Consider the following 27,260-nt stretch of genomic DNA (forward strand, 5'->3'; position numbering starts at 1 on the left):
CACTAATTACTAATGAAGAGTTTTAAAGCTTTGATAAATTACACAGACTGTCGGGACACAGATTTATTTAATTTAGTTGTCAAAGTAAAAAAAAATGTTGTTATGAACTCCTACCATCATAAAGGCCTGTAATTGTTTAATAGAAAAGGAAAAAAAATACTGAAAATATTCATTTGGTTAGGCCACATCTGTGAAAAGAGTTGGGCCCTGATGAAGAGTTGTTAATTGAAGTATTAACTCTATGCTCCCTCCACGGATTCTACTAGTTCTGCGCTGTATTTTCACATGTTCTGTTTCAGGCTTGCAGCTTCTCTGATACTATGCTTTTGGAGCTGGTGATGTTTCACTGAACTCAATTACCACGATGAAGACCTAGAAATAGGACTCCTCATTCAGTCTAGCAATCATTTAACCAGTAAAAGGAGAATGAAACAGCAATATCTGGCAATAAGATAGGAGAATCAAAACTGTGAAACCCTCATTGATAAACAGCAAAGTTGTACAGTATGCCATTTACCTCATCGTGCTCATTAATACAAGTAGAAAAGGATACAGAATCAGAGACAGGTTTATTATCACCATTGGCATATGTCATAACATTTGACTTGCAGCAGCAGTACACTGCAATGCATAAAAACACTAAGTTACAAACAATACATTAAAAATAAGTCATGACAGAGAGTGTAAAATAGAGATGGTGTTTATAGACCATTCAGAAATGATGATGGAGGGAAAGAAGTTGTTCCTAAAGCATTGAGTGTGTGTCTTTAGGCTTCTGTGCCTCTGTAGTAATGAGAAGATGGCATGTCCTGGCTGGTGAGGGTCCTTAACAATAGATGCCACATTCTTGACACATTGTCCTTTGAAGATGTCCCCGAATTTGGGGAAGCTAGTGTTCATGACAAGGCTGGCAACTCTCTGCAGCTTTTTCCGATCCTGTGGAGTCACCTCATCCATACCAGGTTGTGATGCAACCACAGTACCAATGTAGAAATTTGCGAGAACCTTTGGTGACTTACTACGTTTCCTCGATGTGGTGGGGGAGACTAGAATTCATGATAGAGCTAGTTGAGTTTACAACCCTCTGTGCTTTTTCAGATCCTGTACATTGGTGCAGACCATACATGGACCAATTAGTTTGGATTGACTTCATGGTCAGTACAGAGATTGCAGGCCAAAGGGCCTGTTTCTGTGCTGAATCATTCTATATTTCATCATATATAGATTAGAATACTTTTTGTCACATACACCGGGGTGCAAAGGAATTTGTTGTTTGCATGAAACTCACAGAGTAAACATGGTCATAATAAATACAAGGGCAAACATAAAACAGCAGAATGGTGCAAAGATTGCAGTGAAATCTGAGGCAGTGTCACAACAAATGGTGAAGTGACAATAGTGAAATAACAGAGATTTGAGTTAAAAATACCAGAATGTGGCAACAGCATTGGGAAGGGAAAGCAGAAGAGAAGATTTGTTCCAATACCAGCTATCAGTGGAGAAGAAGCTATTCATAAGTCTGGAATTTTAAGCTCCTATACCTTCTCACAGAAATGGGGATTTAGTAGTGCTAACCAGAGTAAGAGCTATCAAGAGCTCAAAGTGCAAGAAATGCTCTGAACCAGCCTTCTGTGTGTTTCTGGTTCTGGCCTGATGGCATTCCTGCTCCTCCGCGAACAAGCTCAGCTTAAATCCCAATTCTTTTCTCACTGAATTTCTACACTTCCCGTTCTCTTCTTTTAAGGTACCCCTTAACTTTCACCATATTAACTGAGGCATCTTGTGTTCACATCTTTTAATTACGACTCTTAATTTATATACTGTAATCATGAGATTCTGTAAATGCAGAGGAACACACACAAAATGCTGGGGGAGCTCAGGAATAAACAGTTAGTCAAGACCGTTCATAGGGACCTGATCGGCCAGAAACATCAACTCTTTATTCCTCTCTGTAGATGCTCACTGACCTGCTGAATTCCTCCAGTGTTTTGTGTGTGTTGCTTTATATAAGCTTCTGCCTCATAATATTCCACTGAAGGACCTTAATATGTTCTATTACCTTAAAGAGGATGTGGAGCGTCTGCAGAGGGATATAGATAGGTTAAGTGAGTGGTTCAAGGTCTGGCAGATAGAATACAATGTTGGTAAATGCGAGATCATCCACTTTAGAAGGAATAATAGAAGAGCAGATTATTATTTAAATGGTGAAAGATTGCAGCATGCTGTTGTGCAGAGGGACTTGGGAGTGCTTGTTCGTGACTTGCAAAAAGTTGGCTTGCAGTTACAACAGGTTATTAAGAAGGCAAACAGGATGTTGGCCTTCATTGCTAGAGGGATTGAATTCAAGAGCAGGGAGGTCATGCTGCAACTATACAGGGTACTGGTGAGGCTGCACCTGGAGTATTGTGTGCTGTTCTGGTCTCCATACTTGAGGAAGGATATACTGGCTTTGGAGGCAGTTCAGAGGAGGTTCAACAAGTTGATTCCAGGGATGAAGGGGTTAACCTACGAGGAGAGATTGAGTCGCCTGGGACTATAGTCTCTGGAATTCAGAAGAATGAGAGGGGATCTCCTAGAAACATACAACATTTTGAAAGGGAAAGATAGAAGTAGGGAAGTTGTTTCCGTTGGTAGGTGAGACAAGAACCAGGGGACATTGCCTCAAGATTCAGGGGAGGAGATTTAGGACAGAGATGAGGAGAAACTGTTTTTCCCAGAGAATGATGAATCCGTGGAATTCTCTGCCCAGGGAAGTAGTTGAGACTTCTTTGCTAAATATATTTAAGAAACAGTTAGATAGGTTTTTTACATAGTAAGGGAATTAAGGATTATGGGGAAAAGGCAGGTAAATGAAGCTGAGTTTACGGACAGATCAGCCATGATCTTATTGAATAGCGGGGCAGGTTCGATGGGCCGAATGGCCTACTCCTGCTCCTATTTCTTATGTTCTTATGTAAGGGCAAGTTAAAGACAGACAACGCAGAAACAAATCCTTCAGCCCACTGTCCACATAATTTACTCTGATCCTATAATAACCTATATACCCATCAATCTCCTTTGTTTCTATTGACTACCTGCAGCATATATTAGGATTAATTTACACTGCACACACACTTCTTAGCCTACAAATCTTTGGGATGTGGGAGGAAACCCACGTACACGGTTCACATCGCACAGGCTCTGAGGACTACACCCAGGTGCCAGTAGCCCTGCAGTTCCACCAGCCCCGCCGCTGCGCAACGCTGTAGCATCCAACCAAAATTTAAATCACCTTTTGCCACTCTCAAGCAGTGCACTGGGGTACAGAACTCATTTAGGTTTACCCACATAGCGTGTCACCGACTCTCAGGGAATCTGGCATTTAAATAGTTTAGTGACATTATCCAGGAAACTAGCATACCGCCACGCAAAAAAAACACATCTGGTTCGCCGAAGACTTGCGGAAGAGGGAATCTTTATCCTGACCTGTTAGTCACTTCAGACCCACTGATGAAATTGCTCTTTCCTCACTCAGACTAGGTAAATTAAGGATGGTGGATAAATACCGGCCAATACCAGCCATGGCCGCAACCCACGAATAATCAGAAGTCCAAAGCTCCACTATCATTCTGTGTAAGGTAAGCATACTCATAATACCAGTTCCAAACTTTTGTGCTCCTGGATAAGGAACATAACACCCGCTCATCAACAACCGCAACACATGTAAAAATGCGTGAAAGAATCACTTACCTCAAGTTTTACTCCGTTCTCCTTCCAGTTACTGGGGTCCAATTTTTTTCCTTTTATGTATTTGTTTTCGTTTTCCCTATGCCACCCACATTTGCACACCGCTTGACTCACTTCCACCCCAATCGGCAGCCGTGGGGCGCGCAGAAGTGAGTGGAAGACGGAACCAGCCCTCTGAACTTGCAGCTCAGTACGCGAGCAGATGTTCTTCGCGACCCTCCCTCGCAGAGAAACACGCTGATCGCCGGTGCTGCCCTGCTTCTGCCCGCGTTCAAGTCGCCCGGTCCCGCCCTTTGCCCACAGACTCCAGAAAACCTGTTACGGAGAGGAGGAGGCGCGCAGGAATTGGCCTTGATTGACAACGCGCCGTACCCAGTGAGCCGCTCCGACTGCCCCGGTGTGAGACTCCGATATTTCACCGCGGTTACTCCCTTCTCTCCGGGAAAGGTTTCTGATTGAACAACTTGTTATGGACACCCCATTCATTTTATAGCACATAGCTAAATTAGATAAGTAATTTAGTAATGTAAATAAGTAATATCTAAATACTAAATTAGAAAAGGAACGCATTTGAATAATTTTGGCGTTATCTGTGGCGATTGCTAACAATCGAAACTACTGTTTTTAAACAGCTGTAGTTAATGCTTTGGGGAGGCCCACGGTGGAACAGTGACTAAATCGACGGAATTGTAACCCTCAATGAGTAAACAACAAAAATATAATAGGAACAACATGCTGTGTTGGTTTTTAAATCCATTCTTTATTTCCCATTGTCAATGGGGCTTCAGTTTCAGCACTGGATGGAAAACACATTTAAAAAATTTGTGTAACAATTTTTCGATGTACAGTATATAAGCTTAACTGTTTTCAACGTATTTATTATCAAAGAGCCAGTTGCAGGCAAAGTAAGTCCCGCAAGGATCTCAGATATAAGAAGCAAAAAGTCCTGTTGATATCCTTGGAATATTCGGCAAATTGCTGAAAGAATGGCCAATCTATATACTAATACAAATGTATTTTTAACAGGTTAGTACTGGTGACATGAATGATATCAAACATAAGATAGTGTAGCACAGGAACAGAACCTTCAGTCCTAAGGTCTGATGACAATTTAAACAATTACCATCTGTCTGCACATAATCTACACTCCGCCTGTTCATGAGCCTAAATGCCTCTTAAATGTTGCAATTGCATCTGCTTCCACCACCTTCCCTAGCTATACATTCCAGGCACCTACCTGTCAGGGTAAAAAAACCTAGCCCTCACAAATCTCCTTTAAACTTTCCCCTCTCACCCTAAATCTATGCCCTCCAGTATTTGATATATACACCCAGGAAAAAGGGCTGACCATCTGCCCTATCTATACCTCTCATAATTTTAAAAAACTTCTGTCTTGTCATCTCCAATCTACTGACATTACACAAAAAGCAATGCAAGTTTGTCCAGCCTTATAGCTAATCCTCGCTAATACAGGAACTGTCCTAGTGAACCTCTAATACACCTTCTCCAAACATTCCTGCAATGCAGCAACCAGAATTGAACTCAAAACTCCAGAAGTGGTCAAACCAAACCTTTATGCAAACCTTTATGACTTCCCAACTTTTATACTCAGAGCTCTAACCAATAAAGGTAAGTATACCATATGCAACACACATAAAATGCTGGAGGAACTCTGCAGGTCGGGCAGCATCCATGGAAATGAATAAATAGGCGATGTTTCAGGCCAAGACCCTTCTTCAGGATTGGAAAGGAAAGGGGAGGATGCCAGAATAAAATGGTGAGGGGAGGGAAAGGAGGCTAACTGGAAGGTGATATACCACATGTAATGTTAACCAACCTATCGACTTGTGTTGCCAATTTCTGGAATCTATGAATTTCCACCCCAGAATCTCTCTGTATGTCAATGATTCTGCCATTTACTATATACTTTCCTCTTCTCAAAATATAACACCTCATTCTTGTCTGGATTCAGATTCAGATTAATTTCTTTATCATGCGTACATCAAAACAGATAGTGAACTGTGCCATTTGCGTTAACAACCAACGCGACCTAAGGATGAGCCAGGGCAGCCCCACAGGTGTCATCAGACATTGCAGTGCTAACTGCACAGCATACCCACAATGTTCAGCAGAATAGCAACAAAACAACAACAGCAAAACTCACCATTTCCCTCCTACCCATCCACCCAGTCACAGACACAGATAGTCCTCCAACACCAGGACAGGCCACCTCTGAAACTCCAGCCTTGAAGGACTTGTATATTTACAGGCTTTGGGCCTCTAGGCTCCCCGATGGACTTGCATCTACCATTTCTCTGCCCATAACTTACAATTGATCTGTGTCCTGTAGCTCTTCCACAACTCTGCCAATTTTCATGTCTTCTTCAAGCTCACATCATGAGAATATGGAAAGGCTGAACCTTCATAAAATAAATACATCCAACACAGGTAAGTATTCTAGGGTGCTTTCCTAGATTTGTAAAGCTTTGATTCTTTAAACCAATTTTCAACACCAGGCACAATTACCAGCCAGTGCCAAGTTATCAATTGTTTGTCAAAATAAATTCACATTGTTGTTGCTGTATGTAATTCCTTTGGAACACCTACACGTATTTTTAAGTGTCTGCTCTTGAAAAGTTATCTTTTTCTCTCCAGTTGCTGAATGTTTATGTTACTTGTTAAGTTGGTTATAGAAAACTTTTAAGTTTGCTAAAATTATAAGACCAGAACTATCTACTTAATTGAAAGGGTTATAACTTGGAAGACATTGATATGTATATAATTTATTCTGGCGAAATATCTAACTAAAGGTTAACTTTATTGTCTAATACTACAAGAATTTACATTTGTTCAAACTTGGTTGACAACTTTTCATATGCATTATATAATAACAATAATTTCTATATGAATAGTAAGATCATTAATCTCAATACAATTCCTTCACTATTATTCATTATCACATATCATTACAATCTACCATTCATCTCATCATGTTCCAGCTATTTCTCCCCTAGAAACAACTTATGGTTTTCAAAGCCCATTAATGTCAATTTTAATTGCTTTTCTTAAGTAATTTATTCCACAAGCTATTACAGGTCTTAGTCCTATTTTGCTAATTATTAACTTTTGTTCCCTGGTACTTAAATTTCCATCATAAATCTTAAAGTCCCTGAGGCCAATTGCTTCAAAGTAAAGTAAGAAGAAGGCATTCTTCTGAACTGCTGGTGCTCTGGAAGGTGTTGTCCACATGTGGACAGGGCGGCATAGAAGGCATTAGGTATGCTGGCCTTCATCAATCTGGGATCTGAGCATAAGAGTTGGGAGGTAATATTGCAGCCATGCAAGATGTTGTTGGGACCTCACTTGGAGTATTGAGTACAGTTTTATTCACCCTGTTGCAGGAAAGACATTGTTCAATTGGAAAGATTGCAGAGAATACGTAGCCAGTACTTAAGAGAGTACTGGGGAGAGGCTGGGCAGGCTAAGGCTTCATTCCTCAGAATGTTGGAGATTGAAGGGTGACCTGAAAGAAGGTAAAATCAGAAGACAGGGTAAATATATGTTCCCTTTCTCCCAGAAAAGGTGAACTAAAAAACTAGTTGGCATAGGTTTAAAGTGAGAGGCAAAAGATATAAAAGAAGCATAGAAACATAGAAAACTGACAGCACAATACAGGCCCTTTGGCCCACAAATTTGTGCCGAACATGTCCCTACCTTAGGAATTACTAGGCTTACGCACAGCCCTCTATTTTACTAAGCTCCATGTACCTATCTAAAAGCCTCTTAAAAGACTGTATTGTATCCGCCTCTACCACCGTTGCCGGCAGCCCATTCCATTCATTTTATTTTCAATCTTTTTTTATTGATTTAAAAAAGTAAGGATAAATACAAATCAGAGGAGAAGATATATCAAATTCATATTTCAATAAAAGTACAAGCAAAGAAAGGAATATACACTGTCAAAATTGTGTATAGTATAATATTGAGCTAATATATAAAAGGAACCACAAGTCCTCTTAACAATTCATAAAAGACTCAAAATTTCTATTATTGAGAAGAAAAAAGAACCCCACTAAACTAACCGAAAACAAAAAAAAAGAAAACTGAGCAGTCCATGTGTGGATATAATTACAGAAAAAAAGGGAAAAATCCTTCTGGAAGAAAAAAAAGATTACCTAAAAGAGTGAAGAAAAATTTAAATCATATGAGATTATTGAATATAAGGTCACCAAGTTTGCTCAAATTTAAAAGATGTATCAAACGTCCGACTTCTAATTTTCTCCAAGCTTAAACACAACATAATGGAGGGGAGGCAAAAAAAAAAGTAGATGGATTAGGATCTTTCCAATACAACAAAATAGCTCTCCTAGCCAATAAAGTTGAAAAAGCTATCATACATTGAGCAGGACCATTTCCTGCTTCCTTCGGAGTGATCCCAAAGATTGTCGTAAGTGAATTAGGTTGTAGGTCCAAACCTATGACTTTTGATAATGTTCTAAAAACATCTCTCCAAAAATTATTTAACTTTATACAAGACCAAAACATATGAGTTAAGGTAGCCACCTCAGCGTTACATCTATCACAGGTGGGATTTATATTAGAAAAAAATATGCGCTAGTTTATCTTTTGACATATGCGCCCTGTGCACTACCTTGAACTGAATCAAGGAGTGACGAGTACAGATAGATGAATTGTTAACTAAATGATAAATTTTATTCCATTGATCATCTGAAAGTGACTCCTGAAGTTCCAATTCCCAAGCACATTTAACCTTACCATTAGACATCATTCGTAATTTCATGAGCCGTTTATATATAATGGCTACCAATCCTTTTTGAAATGGTTTAAGCTGAAAAATAGCATCTATCATATTTGGTAAATGAGCAATTGGATAATTTGGTAACAAATCGCGTAGGAAATTCTTAACTTGTAAATATCTAAAAAATTGTGCGTAAGATATAGCATATTTATCCACTAGCTATGAAAAAGACATTAAACAATTCTCTGAAAACAAATCTAAAAAAGTTTTTATTCCCTTAGTTTCCCATGTTAAAAAGGCCTTATTGAGAATTGATGGTTTAAGAAAATAGTTAAGATGGGTATTACTAGAGAGAACCAAGTTATTTAAGTCAAAAAATCTGTGAAACTGAAACCAAATTTTTAATGTATGTCTAACAATGGGACTAAGATCTTGTCTACCAATCCTTGAAAACAAAAAGGGAAGAGGAGCTCCCCATAAAGAAGCCAAAGAAAAACCCCCAACCGAGCTCTCCTCCAAGTCCAACCATGAAGGACAGTCCTGTTTATCTATACCGTAAATCCAAAAAGTGACATAACGAATATTAATTGCCCAATAATAAAATCTAAAGTTTGGTAATACCAATCCTCCACCTTTTTTTAAATTTTTGCAATAAAAGTTTACTCAGTCTAGAGCTCTTATTATTCATAATAGATAGAACCTATTCTATCAAAGAACGTTTTCGGGACAAAGGATGGAACAGGTGAAATGTATATAGAAATTTTGGTAAAATTACCATTTTTATAGCATTTATTCGACCAATTAACGACATCATCATAGGTGACTATTTGGAAAGCGATTGTTTTGTATATTCAATTAGAGGAAGAAAATTATACTTATATAAATCTTTAAAATTTTAGGAATTTTAATACCAAGATAGGTAAAATAATTTTTAGCAATATTAAAAGGTATTTGATCATAATAATCATAATAATTATCAATAGGACATAATTCACTTCTGTGTAATTTTAATTTATATCCAGAGAAAATACTAAATTCAGTAAATATGGATATCGTAGAGGGAGTGACTCCTAGGTCTGAAATGTAAACTAATAATTCACCTGTGTATAACGAAACCTTATGTAATTTATTCCCTCTCTTAATACCCTGAACAGAGTTAGAATCCCTAAGAGCAATAGCAAGTGGTTCTAAAACCAAATTGAATAATAAAGGGCTAAGAGGGCAATCCTAACGAGTTCCTCTATATAATCCAGAATAAGGAGATTCTTGATTGTTATTTATAACCGCAGCCATCAGGGCTTGATAAATCAGTTTGATCCAGGAAATAAATCCCGGACCAAAATTAAACCTCTCCAAAACCTGAAACAAATAAGGCCATTCCACCCTGTTAAAAGCTTTCTCTGCATCAAGAGAAATAATACATTCAGATTCTTTGACTGAGGGAGAATAAATAATATTTAACAATCTTCGAATATTAAAATGTGAATACCTATTTTTAATAAATCCAGTTTGATCATTTGAGAAAACAGTAGGCAAAATATTCTTAAGTCTATTGGCTAAAATCTTAGAGAGAATTTTTAGAGAGAATTCCATATTCGCTAAGGAAATTAGTCTATGGAAGCCACATTCAGATAGATCTTTTCCATTTTTAGGAATCAATGAAATTGATGCCTCATAAAAAGTCTTTGGAAGATTTCCAGAGGATATAGAATCAGTGAAGGTTTGACAAAGATATGATGTAAGCATTTCAATAAAGGTCTTATAAAATTCCACTGTATATCCATCTGCAGTCAGTACTCAAGAGAGTCATGGGGAGAGGTTGGGCAGGCTAAGACTTCATTCCTCAGAATGTTGGAGATTGAAGGGTGACCTGAAAGAAGGTAAAATCAGAAGACAGGGTGAATATATGTTCCCTTTCTCCCAGAAAAGATGAACTAAAAACTAGTTGGCATAGGTTTAAAGTGAGAGGCGAAAGATATAAAAGAAACATAGAAACATAGAAAACCTACAGCACAATACAGGCCCTTTGGCCCACAAAGTTGTGCCAAACATGTCCCTACCTTAGAAATTACTAGGCTTACGCACAGCCCTCTATTTTACTAAGCTCCATGTAACTATCTAAAAGCCTCTTAAAAGACTGTATTGTATCCGCCTCTACCACCGTTGCCGGCAGCCCATTCCACGCTGGCGGGTTGAAGGTGAAGGAGTCTTGAGTCCCACTCCACCGGGTTGTTCCCTGCAGACCTCTGCGCCGAATGCACACCACAGCTGTGGATTGCTTGAGGGACTCTGTAGTTAACGTTCCTTGTTTTTTTCTCTGGTTTACTTCCTTTTTTTTTACTCCATGTGTGATTTGATTGGGTTACTTCAGCGCTAAGCAAACTCTGATGCTGTGGCCTGCGGCCGTTGGCACAGTGCTGAGGACTCGCGTTTGGGGACCCTGCTGTTATTATTTGTTTACTTTTGATTGTTTGCATGATTTGTTCTTTTTCTCACACAACGGTGTTTAATGGTCTTGTTATTGTGGGGTTTTTATTTGAACCGGTTCTATTGTGTTTCTTTGTTTTGTGGTTCCTTGCAAGAAGATGACTCTCAAAGTTATATACTGTATACACACCTTGATAATAAATGTACTTTGTCCTTTGCTAAATTGGGACCAGTGGCCTGTTTCCCTGATGTATTACACTAAGACACTGAAAAATGCTGTGTCAGCTTTTTAAAATATTGTGTAATATTGCAGGGTGTCACTAGGGAAACTGCATTTGAAGAACAAGTTAGAATACTGAGTAACAATGTTTAAATTCAGCACTTTTGGACTGAGCAACAGCATACTGGTGGATAACAGGCAAACAATAAATATATCATTAATTGTCAACTGAGCATTATGTTTGCTTCACCTATTATCTGTTGTAAAGTTGTATGAAAAATGAATGGGGACAATTAACTGCAAGGAAACAGAAAAGTAGACTACAATGTCTCTCCAAATCCAAACCCCAACAACCTCTTAATGAAATGCAATGATAGTGGTGGATCCAAGAGGGTCATGATATATACAACAATAACACACACACAATGCTGGAGGAACAGGCTATGGAAAGGAATAAACAGTTGATCTTGTGTCTATGATGCATATAGGGGATTCATTCTCATATAAAATTACATTCTGCCTTTCATTTCATCAAGCCACCTTCTCCTCCAGAAATAATTCATGGCTTTCTAAGCCCATTTATTTTAAATTTAGTTGCTTTCTTAGTAACGTACTCCATGGCCGAAGGGTGCTATGGTAGCACAGCAGTTGGCATAATCATCTTATAACACCAGTTATCACTGTTTGGAGTTCGATTCCTGCCGCTGTCTGTAAAGAGTTTGTATGTATTCCCCGTGACTGTGCCAGTTTCACCCAGGTGCTCTGGTTTCCTCTCACATTCCAAAGATGTATGCTTAGGTTTAGTGAGCTATGGGCTTACTATTTTGCCACTGCAAGTGTGGCAACACGTGGGCTACCCCAGCATAACCCTCAGACTGTGTTGACACAGTATGATATATTTCACTGCATGTTTTACTGTGACAAATAAAGCTAATCTTTCTTTATAAAGTTAATATTAGATTGGCTGTTCCAGATTGATTTGCCTTAGTTCTACTTTTCTATTAGATTTTGTTCCAAATTTATCCAATATTGTCCAAATTTGTGGTAATATCCAAAATAAGTTGTTACCCCTGAAGGTTTGCTCTATATAAATAGGCAAAGGCCTTAAGAGCTGCCTCGTGAACCAGGTGGAAGGAGAGTAGTAGTGCAGTCACTCGAGTTGAGTATGATGTTCTCCTAAAGGGTTGCCAGCTCATTCACTCAGTAAAGTCATGGCTGATCCAATTTTGCCCCTAACTCCACTTGTCATTGTATTCCCTTAACTTCCTTGTAGGCCAAAAATATGTCTCAGCTCTGAATATATTCCATGACTCATCCTCCACAACTCTCTAGGGTAGAGAACTGTAACGTTAGCTTGTAAGTACAACAAGTAATTAGGAAGGAAACTCAAATATTGGCGTGATCGCAAACTGGATAGGGTCTAAGAGGAGGGAGGTTTTACCAGAACTGTTCAGGGCATTAGTGAAATCAATGCCAGAATCTTCATGCAGTTTTATATAAGGAGGGATATACACACACTGGAGGTAGTTCTGAGATGGTTTGCTAGGGTTTAATAAATGGAGAGCATGATGGGCAAACAGTGTTCAGAATTTAGAAGACTGGAAAGTGTTTTTATTATAACATACAGGATACTGCAGAGGTCTGTAAAGGCAGATGCTGAGAGGATAATTCCCCATGAGAGAACCTAGACTGAAGACATCATTTCAGAGTAAGTGCTTCCATCTACGGGGCAGGTGATGGGGAATTTATGCCCTCAGAAGGTTGAAATCATTATCTGATTTTGGGTAGAAATGATAAGTACAGAGGGAATGAACTCACTGAAAGGAATAGTCCTTCAGCCACTTAATACCATCTACATGACAGAGCGTAAATCAAAAAATAATGGAGCTTGATAAGAAAGGGACTGCAATAATAATGAGCAGACTTAATATTCATATCTGCTGGATAAATCAGAGTGGTAAGGATTGCCCAGCGGAAGCTTATTCTGGAAAGTATGCTTTGTGGAACCAACCATAAAGAGGGCTGTTTTAGATCTTGTTCCATAAGCAGCATTTTCCCCACTACTGTTGCTGGTCAATAACTCCCTACTTTCTCACAACATCCTGTTTTTAAATATGTAGGTCATATTACATTGCTAACAACAACACAAGAGATTCTGCAGATGCAGAAAATCTTGAACATGCACAAAGTGCTGGAGGAACTCAACAGGTCATCCAGCATCTACGGAGTGGAATAAACAGTCGATGTTTTGGGCCAGGACTGATTAGGGGTCTTGACCTAAGTTCCTCCAGCACGGAGGGGGGGGGGGTGTGTGTGTGTGTGTGTGTGTGTGTGTGTGTGTGTGTTCATATTATAGGGGTTCTTTGTTTCCTGGATGCCCGTAAGGAGACGAATCTCAAGGTTGTATAATATATACATACTTCGAACTTTGCTTTCTTGTGACACCGCTCTATGTAAATGTGCTGAATGGTAGGGAAAGCTTTGCCTGTGATGAATTGGTTTGTATCCATCGCTTTCTGTAGACTTTTCTGTTTCTGGGCATCGGTGAGAGTGTGGAACGAGCTGCCAGTGGAAGTTGTGGATGCCAGTTTGGTTTCAACATACAAGAGAAATTTGTATAAGTACATGAATGGGAAGGGTGTGAAGGGCAATGGGCTGGGTGTAGGTCGATGGGACGAGGCAGAATAAATAGTTTGGCACAGACTAGATGGGGTGAAGGGCCTGTTTCTGTGCTGTAGTGTTTTATGACTCTATGGTGTTTCCATATCAGATTGTGATACAACCAGTTAAGATACTCTCCACTGTGCATCTATAGAATTTTGTCAAAATTTTAGGTGACTTGCTGAATAAATGCAGTTTTCTAAGGGAGAAGAGTCCTTTTTTGTGATGGCACTTACAGGCTGGTCTCAAGACAGATCCTCTGATATGATAATGCCATTTAAGTTTGAACAAAATGACAAAGATATAGAAACATAGAAAACCTACAGCACAATACAGGCCCTTCGGCCCACAGAGTTGTGCCGAACATGTCCCTACCGCAGAAATTACTAGGCATACCTATAGCCCTCTATTTTACTAAGCTCCATGTACCTATCTAAAAGTCTCTTAAATGACCCTATTGTATCCGCCTCCACCACCATTGCCGGCAGCCCATTCCACACACTATACTTTCATGTATTACTCATTGAGGACCCTCATCACCCAGGACATGCCCTCTTCTCATTGCTACCATCAAGGAGGAGGTACACAAATGTGAAGACACAACTCTGCGCTTTAGGAACAGCTTTTTTCCCTCTACCATCAGATTTCTGAATGGACAATGAACCCATGTACACTACCTCAGTATTTCCCCCCTCACTTTTTTCACCACTTATTTAATTTGATTTTTAAAGTATATTTCTTATTGAAATTTATAGTAATTTTTATATACTCCAATGTAGTGCTGCTGCAAAACAACAAATTTTATGACATATGCCAGAGACATTAAACTTGATTCTGATATTCAGAATATGCAGGAAATAAAACTTCATTAAACAGTGCTGTGGGCACCAGATACAGTAAAGGCTATGAAGCCAGACTACACTCCAGCTCATGCATTGAAGAACAAAGCTGCAGAATTGTCAACATCTTTCACTAGATTGCTCCAATACAGAAACGACACTCACGACCTGACAATGTGGGAAATTGCCCAGAAATAATTAGATAACAAAACTACTAACCAACTGATTACTGCTTAACTGCTATTACTTTAATCAACAGTGAAGTGACAGAAGCTACCACCCACCAATAACCAATAACCTCAATGATTCACAGCTAATAATCCACAACCTATAGACTCACTTTCAAAGACTCTTCATCTCATGTTCTCAATATTTATTGCTTATTTATTATTATTATTATTATTATTTCTTTCTTTTTGTATTTGCAGACAGTTGTCTTTTGCACGCTGGTTGAGTGCCCAGGTTGGTGTGGTCTTTCATTGATTCTATTATGGTTATTATTCTATTATGGATTTATTTAGTATGCCCACAGGAAAATTAATATGTACTATGCACTTTAATAATATTTACTTTGAACTTTGTTATTCAGGTTAGGTTTCTGCTCCAGACCGTGTCACAGACTCAGTCCAAATAGAAGCCAAAGAGCTGAATTCCAGAGGACAGTTGAGAATAATTTACTTGGGATCAAGGCAGCATTAGGTGAAGCTGTGCATCAGATACCCTGGTTAAATAGAAGTCAATGGACACCAACATAAAAACATACCTGTGGTCAGAGTTATTCCTCATAAAAAGGAATACGGTGGTGAATGTAGGAGATAAATCATCTCAGACCCAGGACAGTGTTCATCAGCATATCAGCAAGTGTTCCAGGCTGAGCCATCTTTAGGATGTTATCAGTGACCTCTGTTCCATAACATCAGAGGTGGAGATGATCACTGAGGATAGCAGAATGCTCAATTCCCTTCACAAGTCCTCTAAATAACCTAGACAATATTGAGTTAATAAATAAGAACATTTGTTCCACAAAAATGACAAGGCAAAGAATATCGCCAATAAAGATAAACATGAAAGATGAGCTTTATTTGCCACTTGTACTAACCCTTACTAATCTCTATGTCCTTGGAATGTTGGAGGAAGCTGGAGTACCTGGAGGAAATCCACATCTTCATGGGAAGAACACACAAACTCTTTACAGTCAGCAGTGGGAGCTGAGTCCTGACTGCTAGCACTGCAAAGCATTACGCTGCCTCTGCGCTACTGTGCTGCCCCAGTAAGAGAGCCCTTTCACCTCACCCATATCCTTCAGTTGTAGTAGTAGTCGTATAATTTCTGTGTTGTTCAGGATCAATCCACAGGGGTAGGCAACATAAGCAGAAACCAGCATGGGACCAGCCACACAAATACTGTGGCTTCAAGAGCAGGCTGGATATTGTATAATAAGTAGGATACCTTGGTCTCTTTGGGATTCATCAAGGTACTGCCTGGAATGGAAGGTTGTAGTTATGTGGAGAGATTGGGTAAGCTGAGTTTATTTTAATGGGAATGTCGGAAGCTCAGGGATAATCTTATAAAGGTTTAAAAAATTGAGAGACAGAAATTTGAAGGAGTATAGCTAATCAAAATCTTTTCTCAGGGTAGGGAGTCCAGAACTAGAGGGCATAGTTTTATGGCAAGAAAGGATAAAATTAAAGGAGATCTGAGGGATAAGTTTTTCACAGGATGGTTGCATCCTGGAATGAGCTGTGAGAGGAGATAGTAGAGGCAGACACAATTAGAATGTTTAAAGAGTATTTGGAGAGGTGTATAGATTGCAAAAGTCTAAAAGGATACAGACCTAATGCAGGGTAACGGCTGATGGGCCTCATGGTTGGCATGGATGAGGTAGCCCAATTTCTGTGAATGATTCAACTTCTGACATACCATAGCCTTTCCAGTGTCCCAAGACTCAATCAAGAGCATGATGGAATACTCTCCACTTGCCTGACAAGTGTAGCTCCAACAACTCTCAAGAAATCCCACGCCCGGACAAAGCAACCTGTTTGATTTAGTGGCTCACCCGCTGCCAGCATATGATGTCCACAATGTGTATGATCTACAATATGTACTGCAGACATTAGCGCAGATTACTCTGATAGCAACACACTCAAAATACTGAAGGAATTCAGTAGGTCAGGCAGCATTTATGGAATGAATAAACAGTTGATGTTTCTTGCCAAGAGCCTTCTTCTGGACTAGAAAGGAAGGGAGAAGTCACCAGAATAAAATGGCAGGGGAAGGGGAGGGAGGATAGCTTGAAGGTGGGAGGTTAAGCTGGATAGGTAGGAGAGGTAAAGGGCTGGAAAGAAAGAAAGCTGATAGAAGAGGAGAGTGAACCATGTGAGAAAGGAAAGGAGGAGGGGACACAGGGAGAAGAGATTTGTAGGTGAGAAGAGGGAAGAGACCTGAGTGGGGAATAGAAGAGGGGAGGAAGGAATTTTATTTTACCAGAAGGAGAAAATATTCATGCCACCAGGTTGGAGGCTACCCAGGTAGAATATAAGCTATTGCTCCTCATAGCAGATTCCTTTCTCTCCAGACTTTTCCCACCCACCTAGCTTCATCTACGACCATCCAGCTATCCTCCTCCTCCTCCCCCACTGATCACCTTCCCACTATCCTTCTCCTCCTCCCTCTGCCCTTTTTTTGGTGTCTACCCCCTTCCTTTCCAGTCCTGAAACATCTCAGTCTGAAACATTTTTCCATAGATGCTGCCTGACTTGCTGAATTCCTTTGGCATTTTGTGTGTTTTGCTTTGGTTTTCCAGCAACTGGAGAATTTTTTGTATTTATGATTTGTTACTCTGGTAGCACCTCTCAAATCTATTATTCACATAAAACCACAAGGGTACCAAGCACAATGGAACAAACTTCTGAATCATTTTTCACCCAGAGACAATGATATTGCAGATACTTCATTGTCGCTGGGTCGAAACAATCATCAGAGAAACTGGAGCAACTCAAACTTCTTATTGTCAATTGTCTCTGGACAATAATTTTAAGCTTTGTCAGATACCTAAATCTCAAAAAATTGAATGAATAGTATCATCACAAAAATAGGATCGCCAGCAGGTGATAAGAGTGGGCATCCTCACCTCTGCCCCTCAACACAGTTGCCCCTCAGGGCTCTGTCCTAAGCCCCCGTCCTTTACTCTCTGCATACTCATGACTGTGTTGCCACCCACAGCTCCAAGCTGCTAATTAAATTTGCTGGCAATACTACACTGATTGGCCAGATCTCAAATAATAATGAGGCAGCCTACAGAGAAGAACCTGACACAGTGGTGCCAAGAAAACAACTTCCCCTCAGTGTTGCAAAAACAAGGGAGCTGATTGTGGACTACAGGAGGAATAGAGACAGGTTAACCCTTATTGACCTCAATGAATCTGTGGTTAAAAGGGTGAACAGCTTTAAGTTCCTTGGCATAAACATCACTGAGCATCTCACGTGGCTTGTATATACAAGCTGTGTAGTGAAAAAGGCACAACAGCACCTCTTTGACCTCAGATGGTTGAAGAAGTTTGGTATGCACACGTAAATCCTAAGAAATTTTTACAGGGGCACAATTGAGAGCATCCTGTCTGGCTGCATCACTGCCTGGTATGGGATCTGTATCTCTCTTAATCACAGGATTCTGCAGAGAGTGGTGCAGACAGCCCAGCGCATCTGTAGATGTGAACTTCCCATTATTCAGGACTTTTGCAAAGACAGGTGTGATAAAAGGGCCCAAAGGATCATTGGAGGTTCAAGCCCAACCATAAACTGTTCCAGCTGCTACCATCCGGGAAATGGTAGTGGAGCATAAAAGCCAGGACCAACAGGCTCTAGGACAGCTTCTTCCACCAGGCCATCAGACTGATTAATTCATGCTGATACAATTGTATTTCTATGTTATATTGACTGTCCTGTTGTACATACTATTTATTATAAATTGCAGATTACACATTTAGACAGAGATGTAACATAGATTTTTATTCCTCATGTGTATGAAGGATGTAAGTAATAAAGTCAATTCAGTTCAACTGCTAATATTTTTGTTAATAGATCTTAAAGACATTTCTCAATAAACTGAGAATAAGGAAATCCATAGTCATTTGAAGAAGTATTTTTTTCTTTATGTCTTCATTTATGAAGACACTGATATGATTAAACGGGCGGGACAGTAATGTAGTGCTTTGCAGTGCAAGTAATTACTTCCCACCTGTGTCTGCAAGGAGTTTGTATGTTCTTCCTGTGCTTACCGTTGGTTCCCTCTGAGTGCTCTGGTTTCCTCCCACATTCCAAAGATGTATGGTTAGGGATAGGGTAAGCTGTGTGCGTGGGAAGTGTGGTAACACTTATAGATTGCCCCTAAAACATTGCTGATTTGATTTGACATAAATGACGAAGAAAGCTAAACTAATCTGATCAATCGTTTTTCAAACCAGACAAGCAGTTTAATATTCATTTATTAATGACACTCTCAGCAATGACATTTACCAGGTTTCGCAGCAAATGCAACAAAGTTCCTTTAAGAGTGAAACTGCAAGCACCTGAACCTGAAAAATAAAATGAACCAGTTAACATTTATGCATTCTGTAAGTTCTACAGTCTGCGTAACAAAGCTGTGTGCTAGGCTTTGCATAAATGCTGCCAAGGTCTCTGCTACCCATACTTACTCTGTATTCCAGATATGGACATTGTTGGCATTTTCTGAGATGTGAGAAAGGATCCAACAGCTTTATCATTGAACTTTATTGTTGTTTCCAACTGCTTTTATTTAGTCTTCTTGAGAACAGACTGCTTCACTCAAGGTCATTTGGGCAAGTAGAGCTAACATTCCATGTGAGCTGAGAGGGAAGTAACATCCACTGAGTTGTAGAAAGGGACGCTATTCCCCTTCTGAGCTCCTGGGAAAAAGTATTGTACTTCACACAAATAGGCTGAGAATAAACTCCTAAAACACAGGGATCCAGGAATGCAAGAGATATTTTTAAAAAGTCGATGCCTGGATTTTGGGAAACTGAAGGATGATCCAGGTTCCTGCTCATTAGACGGCAAAGTTACATATGTATTTTGCTCTTGAAAAATTCAGAAAGGATCTTGATTGGGTTACAAATGCAAACCTGATAGGTTAGTTTTGTGAAATGATTTACACATTGGTTGGACAGCAAAAACGGCCACTGTGCAAAGGTCAAGGAGCACTGGAAATTTAATATCTTCCTTACAAAGCATGGATTTAATTCTTTCTATCATGAAATTGGCAGTTCCATTTACTTATCCATTAGACCCAACCATTATGCAGCATCTTATCACGTCTTAGTTAACAATATTCTAGAGAAATAATCCCAAAGGATATGCATGTATGTCCACTATGCCCTTAACAGCCAATGGCAAAAAAACAGACCTTATCCTTGTCATGAGGTTAGAGTTGTGTCTGAAGTAGGTAGGGAATTTCAGGAGGTTTGTTGAGCATCATTTAAAATTGAAGGCTTGGGAACCTATTGATACACCTCTTGCTGGAAGCTCATTCTCTTTTAGGAGCTTATCCAATTGTGCCCTCCATTCATTCTTGAGTCATGCTATGTCCAACTGAAATGTGTACTGCGTAATGCAGTTATATCAAGGAGCACAAAATCATTCAGATTCTTCCCCAACCAGGAGCCCTGGATGAGCCATGAGATCTGCAATCTGCTGAGCGCCAGAGCAGTGGCATTCAAGCTAAGTGACCAAGAAAGTTACAAAAGGTCCAAGTACGACCTCTGGAAGGCCATCTCATGGGCAAAGTGGCAATTCCAGTCTAAGCTTGAATCAATCAAGGATGCTCGACAGCTGTGGCAGGACTTGAATGCAATCAGCTCTTACAAAGTGAAATTGAGCAACATAGATGACTTCTTCATGAGCTCAATGCCTCCTATGCTTGCTTTGACTGACAAAGCATGGAGAAGCCATTACAAATCCCCACAGTCCCCACGTGAGAGAAACCTTCAAGTCAGCGAACCCACCGAAAGCATCTGGCCCAGATGGGGTAACTGGCTGAGAACTAAAGACCTATGCTGATCAACTGGCTGGAGTATTCACAGAGATCTTTAACCTCTTACTTCAGTGGTCTGAAGTACCCACCTACTTCAAGCAGGCTTCAATTATACCAGTACCTAAAAAGAATGAGGTATTCTGCTTCAATGACTATCTTCCAGTAGCACTTACATCACCAGGTATGAAGTATTTTGAGAGGTTGGTGCTGAAACAAGTTAACTCCTGCCTGACAAGTAACTTGGATCCACTCTAATTTGTCCACTGACACAATAGGTCAATAGCAGATGGCATTTCATTGGCCTTTCACTCAACCCTGGAACATCTGTACAAGGTTGTACAAATCAGAATGCTCTTTCTTGATTACAACTCAGCATTCAGTACCATCATCCCCTCAAAACTAATCAATAAGCTTCAAGATCTTAGCTTCAATACCTCATTGTGCAATTGGATCCTTATTTCCTCACTTGCAGACCCCAGTCAGTTTGGATTGGCAACAGTATCTCCTCCACAATCTCTACTGGCACAAATGCACCACGTGTAACAACCATATGTTATTACAGCAAAGCAGCATCCATCATCAGGGACCCCCACCACCCAGGTCATCCATCTACCTATCCTTCTGGTTTCTTTACTTGAGGGACAGATATACTGGCTTTGGAGGCGGTTCACCAGGTTGATTCCAGAAATGAGGGGTTTGACTATAAGGAGAGATTGAGTTGCCTGGGATTGTACTCGCTGGAATTCAGAAGAATGAGAGGAGATCTTATAGAAACATATTGTTTCCACTGGTAGGTGAGACTCGAACTAGGGGACAAGCCTCAAGGTTCGGGGAAGTAGATTTAGTACGAAGATGATGAGGAACTGCTTTTCCCAGAGAGTGGTGAATCAGTGGAATTTTCTGCCCAATGAAGGAGTGGAGGATACCTTAGTGAATATATTTAAGACAAGGTTAGATAAATTTTTGCATAGTAGGGGAATTAAGGGTTATGGGGAAAGGCAGGTAGGTGGAGAAGAGTCCATGGTCAGATCAACCATGATCTTATTGAATGGTGGAGCAGGCTTGACGGGCCAGATGGCCTACTCCTATTTCTTATGTTCTTATCCAAACTTCTGTTAAATGCAGGAATCGAGCTTGCATGCACTTGTTTTGCACTCTCATGACCCTCTGAGAGAAGTTTCCCCTCATGTTCCCCTTAAACATTTCATCTTTCACCCTTAACCCATGATCTCAAGTTGTTGTCCCACCCAATCTCAGTGGAAAAAGCCTTCTTGCATTTACCCTATCTAGACCCCTCATAATATTGTGTACCTCTACCAAATCTCCCCTCAATCTTCTACGTTCTCGGGAATAAAGTCCTAACCTATTCTAGCTTTCCTTACACTTCAGGTCTTCCAGACCCCGCAACGTTCTTGTAAATTTTCTCTGTACTCTTTCAACCTTATTTAAATCTTTCCTGTAGGTAGGGGGTTCACGAATTTGGTTAATGCTACACTTTCCTTTCTCAAAGAATAATACCAATAAATCAGCAATGAATCTTTGATGAAAGCCTTCGTTGTCTGCAATTCATTCCTGATGAGTTATCGTCCTTTTAAATATAATCTTACCTGGTTGTTGTCAGAACATATAGCTCATAAATTTGTAACATTGTTACTGAAAATATAAAATTGTTACATGCATTGTCAGGTTACATTTATTCACAGCATGGTTCAAAGATAGTTATTTTTCATAACTTTTCTGGTACAGCAATTACAGGTTATGAAATAGAAATAAAAAAACAAGCATTGGATGCAACGAAAATTAAGATCGACATCTGTAATTATAGAAAGTCAATTTTCAGGATTACAGTAATAATTAAAATAAATCAGATAAAACAATGTGTGACAGATCAATGTCTCAGAATGTACTGTGACAAACATACAATATCTAAAAATGTACTAATTCTACTAAATCCCATTTCTATGCTAGATAATACAGTAGTATCTACTGAAAGCAAAGTCAGCATTGTAAGTGCTGTGGATTGCCCAACGCTTTACTGTACCAGCGATCCAGGTTCATTTCCCACTGCTGTCTGTAAGCAGTTTGTACGTCCTCCCTATGACCTCATGGGTTTCCTCTCACAGTCCTAAGTCCTATCAGTTGGTAGATTAATTGGTTATTGTAAATTGTCCCATGATTGGGCTAGGATTAAACTGGGTTCCTTAAGGTTATTATAGCCATAGGTAGTAATGTGGATGAGCTCCCACTACCTATTAAATGCTCCCAATGGCATGTGCCTCAAATAGACTCTGACAGCTCATGGCCTTCATGTGTGGCTAAGCTACTAAGTCCAGCAGAACCATTTCTACTGACAGAAGGAGCAAAGGTGGTTTACTGATACCTTGAAACTAGTTGCTTTGGTTAGATGAGGCCCATCAGCCATTGTTGGAATTATCTAGAAGGAAAACTCGGATCTCAAACCTCCGCTGCCTGCGGCTATAACCACTCATGGGAAGACTTAGGGAGTAAACACTGAAGGAAAATCCAGAGCTCGAGCTGGAGCTGGAGTCCCTGAGCGGGGGAGCTTGCTACATGGGCAACAGCTTGCTCTCCATATCCTACTGCCCAGGCTCGCATATTTAGACAGCTAGGATGCAATATCAATGGCCAATTCAGACCGATAGAGGCCTCAAATTGGGTTTGCTGGGTTTTGTGGCTTGAAGGGCCAATTCTGTACTGTATCTCAATAAATAAATAAACAAATCCATTTCAAGCCATGGGGATAAAGGGTTTTAAATCCAGAGATCGTACTTCTGCATAATGCATTTTTGTGTAACATCAAAACAATTCCCATCTCCATAAGTGTTACTTCTAAGATTTAATAAATGCATAAATGATGCAAATTTCAAGAACTTTCAAGATCATAGTTTATTAACTGAAAAGTAAAAAGCTAGTATACAGATCAGGGATCTTTAATTTCAAGTCTACAGTTCTACTCCATCTAGTATTGTTGTTTTGAATTCTTGAACAAATTATTCAGAAACACCTGTAAGCCCCATCATTCATATGTAATATAATCATGAATCACTGTTTTGCTAATTCTTTTGTTATTTACATAAATATGGTGAAACCAGCAGCAGTGAAGCAAGCAGTGAAGAGCTCACAGGCTGAAAAGCCAGTAATTTCATTTGACATACTAAAACAAGTTATATGTAAAATAAAATCTGTGCCATAATCGGAATAGTTGCTATTCCACAAAACAACACCCCTAATAATTACAGCGGCGCAATTTGCAATTAACTATTCACATGCCATGCTTATAAAAGATTTCCAAAGTAGCAATTAACTAAAATTAGTAATTTTTTTGCAAGAAAACAGAAACTAAGACATCACATCATTTTCAGTGTACTAAGAACTAAAAAATGAAAAATAAAGAATTGTACCCTCTTGCTATTGACAACAAGCATTCTTTGATATGAAATATACTTGTTACAAGACTTAAAACCAACTTGAACCTCACATTGAATAACATAAAGGGCTATGTACTGGTCCAAGTAGCTGCAAGGTACTTTTTCCACATACATTAAAAATTACATAAGAGTTTTGAACATGCTCTACAGAAAAAACTCCTCTCCACCATATGACTGGCTAAGCACAGATGAGATCAGGTGTGGAATTCATCATTTTGTAAAATAAAAACTAGGATGGAATAGGTAAATATACAAGTTGAACTATATACAAACTATACTGGAATGTTAGCTATCCCAGAATTACTTCCACTTAAAATTGTGAATCTATGGATCACTATTAGAAGGCCTCCTCTGTCAATCAAGTTGATGTAATAATTTAAAAGAGATGGCTTACAAAAAAGTAGATAGATAACAAAAAGCATAAATTTACAAACTGCAACATAAATCTTAAACTTTTAGAAAGACTCGCTGTTCTGCTATCAAAGTAAAATTGAAAAGGGGGAGGAAATGTGCAAGTAATCTGATCTCAGTGGAGGTGAATTTGATTGAGAATTTGACTAAACACATTTCCCCATGTAATTTTTGGCCATGAATCAAAAGACAATGCCATGCTTCTTGGCCACATGATCTTTTGTGGTTTTTCTGTTTGTATGTCCATGTATTAAGTCTATTGTGCATAGTGATGTTTTAACAGACCATTAGTTTCACAATAAATGTTTATTTCCAATGCAGTAAAATAATTTCTGGTAGCATTTTACAGTTGATCCCACCAAAAAAAAATAACACAAAACTTCATTAAGTTTAGGGGCCCATGCACACTACATTTTATAAGTTAAAGTAACTGGATTTTAAAAGATGGAGTAGGGAAATCAAACACTACACGTATTCTCTTACATTATGGGAGGATTGACATCGTTTTCATCAGTAGCTGAAAATAATGCAGTAAGGCGGCAGATATTTAGTGTTTTACAGTGCAGCATTTTGAATCCCCTATATTTATAAACCAAGTGCATATGATGGTCATTTAAAATGACAATGCAGTTTACAGTCTAAATAAATGCATGCTTGATCCAAGTACAAAACCCACCTACCCCATTCACTTCTATTACATAAAAATACTGACAGACAAAATATCTTGGTTGACTAGTTATGAGCTTATAAGGAATAAGCTGCACTTGAGTTTCTTTCCACGTTACCATTTAAATGAAATGGAGCAGAAAGAGAATTGAACAGGCCACAAAAATGATACAGTACCTCTCTCTTTGGCTGTAAGAAACGCAGCGCTTCATTGGCCATTTATGAATCAGTCTTCCAAGATTTATTGGAACCAAAGCATTTAAGCAAGTTTCAAAGGAAAGGTCTAATTTCATGGAAAGAGTGTTACAACTTATAAGGATAGGTATTATAATGGGAGAAGAAAAACAGGAAAACAAATAAACATTTAATTCTATAGTTTACTTCGTAAAGGCAGCAACTACAGCCCAAAGTAATTCATTTGTATTAGATTTCATAGATTCAACTTCAGGATCCAAGTCCAGCAACTGTCGTACTCTTTTCATGGCCAAGTCATAATGTTCATCTAAGAGAGGGGCAAAGGCATTCTCCAGTACATCCGAGGCATGGGCTAAGTAAATGAGGGCAAGCAAGCGCTTGTCCATCCGATGCGGATCATTCACCCATTTATCCAGCACAGCTTCCTGAACTTTTTTGATGAGACGCTGCTTGATTACATTGTTGGTAAGAGGGTGTGTTGTCATGTCAAACAGCAGGAAGTTCTGTTTCTCTGTTGTCAGTACACCTTTCTCCACTAGATTTTTCGCCAATCGCTCACGGACATTTCGTAATTGATAGTGTAGCTTTAATGGATTCCATGTTTCACCTTGTGATATAAAGGGAGAAAAAACTTAATACTTGTATATGAAAGAAATGAAACATATTGTATCACTTTAAGAATTACAGCAGGATCATCTAGTGTTAATCTTAAAAATATCAGTAAGTGTCCAATAATCCACCAACATCTTAACTATATGATTTCAAATACATTGCTTATAAAATAACTAAAATAAAACAGGAATAAGTTAAAACTGAACACAAAGGAACAAACATAAAATGCTGGAGGAACTCAACATGTCAAGCAGCATATATGGAGAGGAATGAACAGCTCCTCTTATTCAGGCCAAGACCTTTCATCAGGAACAGAATTTTGTATTTGTTCCTCTGGATTTCTACCACCTGCAGAGTCTCTTGTGTTTATTGTGTCTACAGAGGTTACCGTTCAGATAAGCCCCATATATTTAGTTTAAAAAACTTTCCATCATTGAAAAGAAGTCAGATGCTGCAATGAAATAACACTTTGTGCTTTCATTTCAAATAACCTGATCATAAACTTACAGAGGTGCTAGAAAATGTGAATCTTACAGAATTTTCTCTATTTCTGCATAAGTATGTGATCTAAAATGTAATCAGATCTTCATAAAAATCCTAAAATTAGTTAGAGAACCTAATTAAATAAATAATATAAAAACATTTACTTGTTCTTTCAGAAACATAGAAAATCTACAGCACAATACAGGCCCTTCAGCCCACAAAGTTGTGCTGAACACGTCCCCATAGCCCTCTATTTTCCTAAGCTCCATGTACCTATCCAAAAATCTCTTAAAAGACCCTATTGTATCTGCCTCCACCACCGTTGCCGGCAGCTCATTCCATGCACTCACCACTCTCTGCGTAAAAAACTTACCCCTGACAACTCCTCTGTACCTGCTCCCAAGCACCTTAAAGCTGTGCCCTCTTGTGGCAACCATTTCAGCCCTGGGAAAAAACCTCTGACTATCCACATGATCAAAGCCTCTCGTCATCTTACACCTGTCAGGTCAACCCTCATTTTCCATCACTCCTGTTACGCCTGTGCCCCAACTCTGAGGGGCCGAAGGGTACAAAGTTGCCCCCTCCTTTTTGAGAATCGCAAGATTGCTATTAATTCAGGTCAGGAGACCCAGGAAATGAGAGAGAGACGTTTGGAATGTGACCTGGCCTCCGCGATACAAAACCACGGATAACGGCCATTGTCTCTTGGAGACAGAATTGTGTATTGAGTACTGTACTTCATGGAAGCCCTCAGGGGGTTGGT

General features: G+C 39.3%; 2 protein-coding genes and 1 long non-coding RNA gene across 3 annotated transcripts in view; 1 reads left to right on the plus strand and 2 right to left on the minus strand.

Annotated features, from left to right (window-relative positions):
* Window positions 1-4,210, minus strand: part of pdzd2 (PDZ domain containing 2) — a 445,568-nt gene extending 441,358 nt beyond the window's left edge. The window contains exon 1 of the mRNA XM_059989569.1: window positions 3,730-4,210. The gene's annotated coding sequence lies outside the window, so the exon portion shown is untranslated. The remainder of the gene's footprint in view (window positions 1-3,729) is intronic.
* The window catches only part of LOC132404951 (uncharacterized), a 42,554-nt gene continuing 18,499 nt past the window's right edge, over window positions 3,206-27,260 (plus strand). The window contains exons 1-2 of the long non-coding RNA XR_009515720.1: window positions 3,206-3,617; window positions 15,061-15,094. This is a non-coding gene — a long non-coding RNA (uncharacterized LOC132404951). The remainder of the gene's footprint in view (window positions 3,618-15,060; window positions 15,095-27,260) is intronic.
* The window catches only part of golph3a (golgi phosphoprotein 3a), a 91,512-nt gene continuing 87,815 nt past the window's right edge, over window positions 23,564-27,260 (minus strand). Inside the window, exon 4 of the mRNA XM_059989570.1 lies at window positions 23,564-26,009. Coding sequence (XP_059845553.1) covers window positions 25,585-26,009 — 425 coding nt within the window. The 3' untranslated portion in view covers window positions 23,564-25,584. The remainder of the gene's footprint in view (window positions 26,010-27,260) is intronic.

This window comes from Hypanus sabinus, chromosome 14 (assembly GCF_030144855.1).
Source record: "Hypanus sabinus isolate sHypSab1 chromosome 14, sHypSab1.hap1, whole genome shotgun sequence".
Taxonomy (NCBI): domain Eukaryota; kingdom Metazoa; phylum Chordata; class Chondrichthyes; order Myliobatiformes; family Dasyatidae; genus Hypanus; species Hypanus sabinus.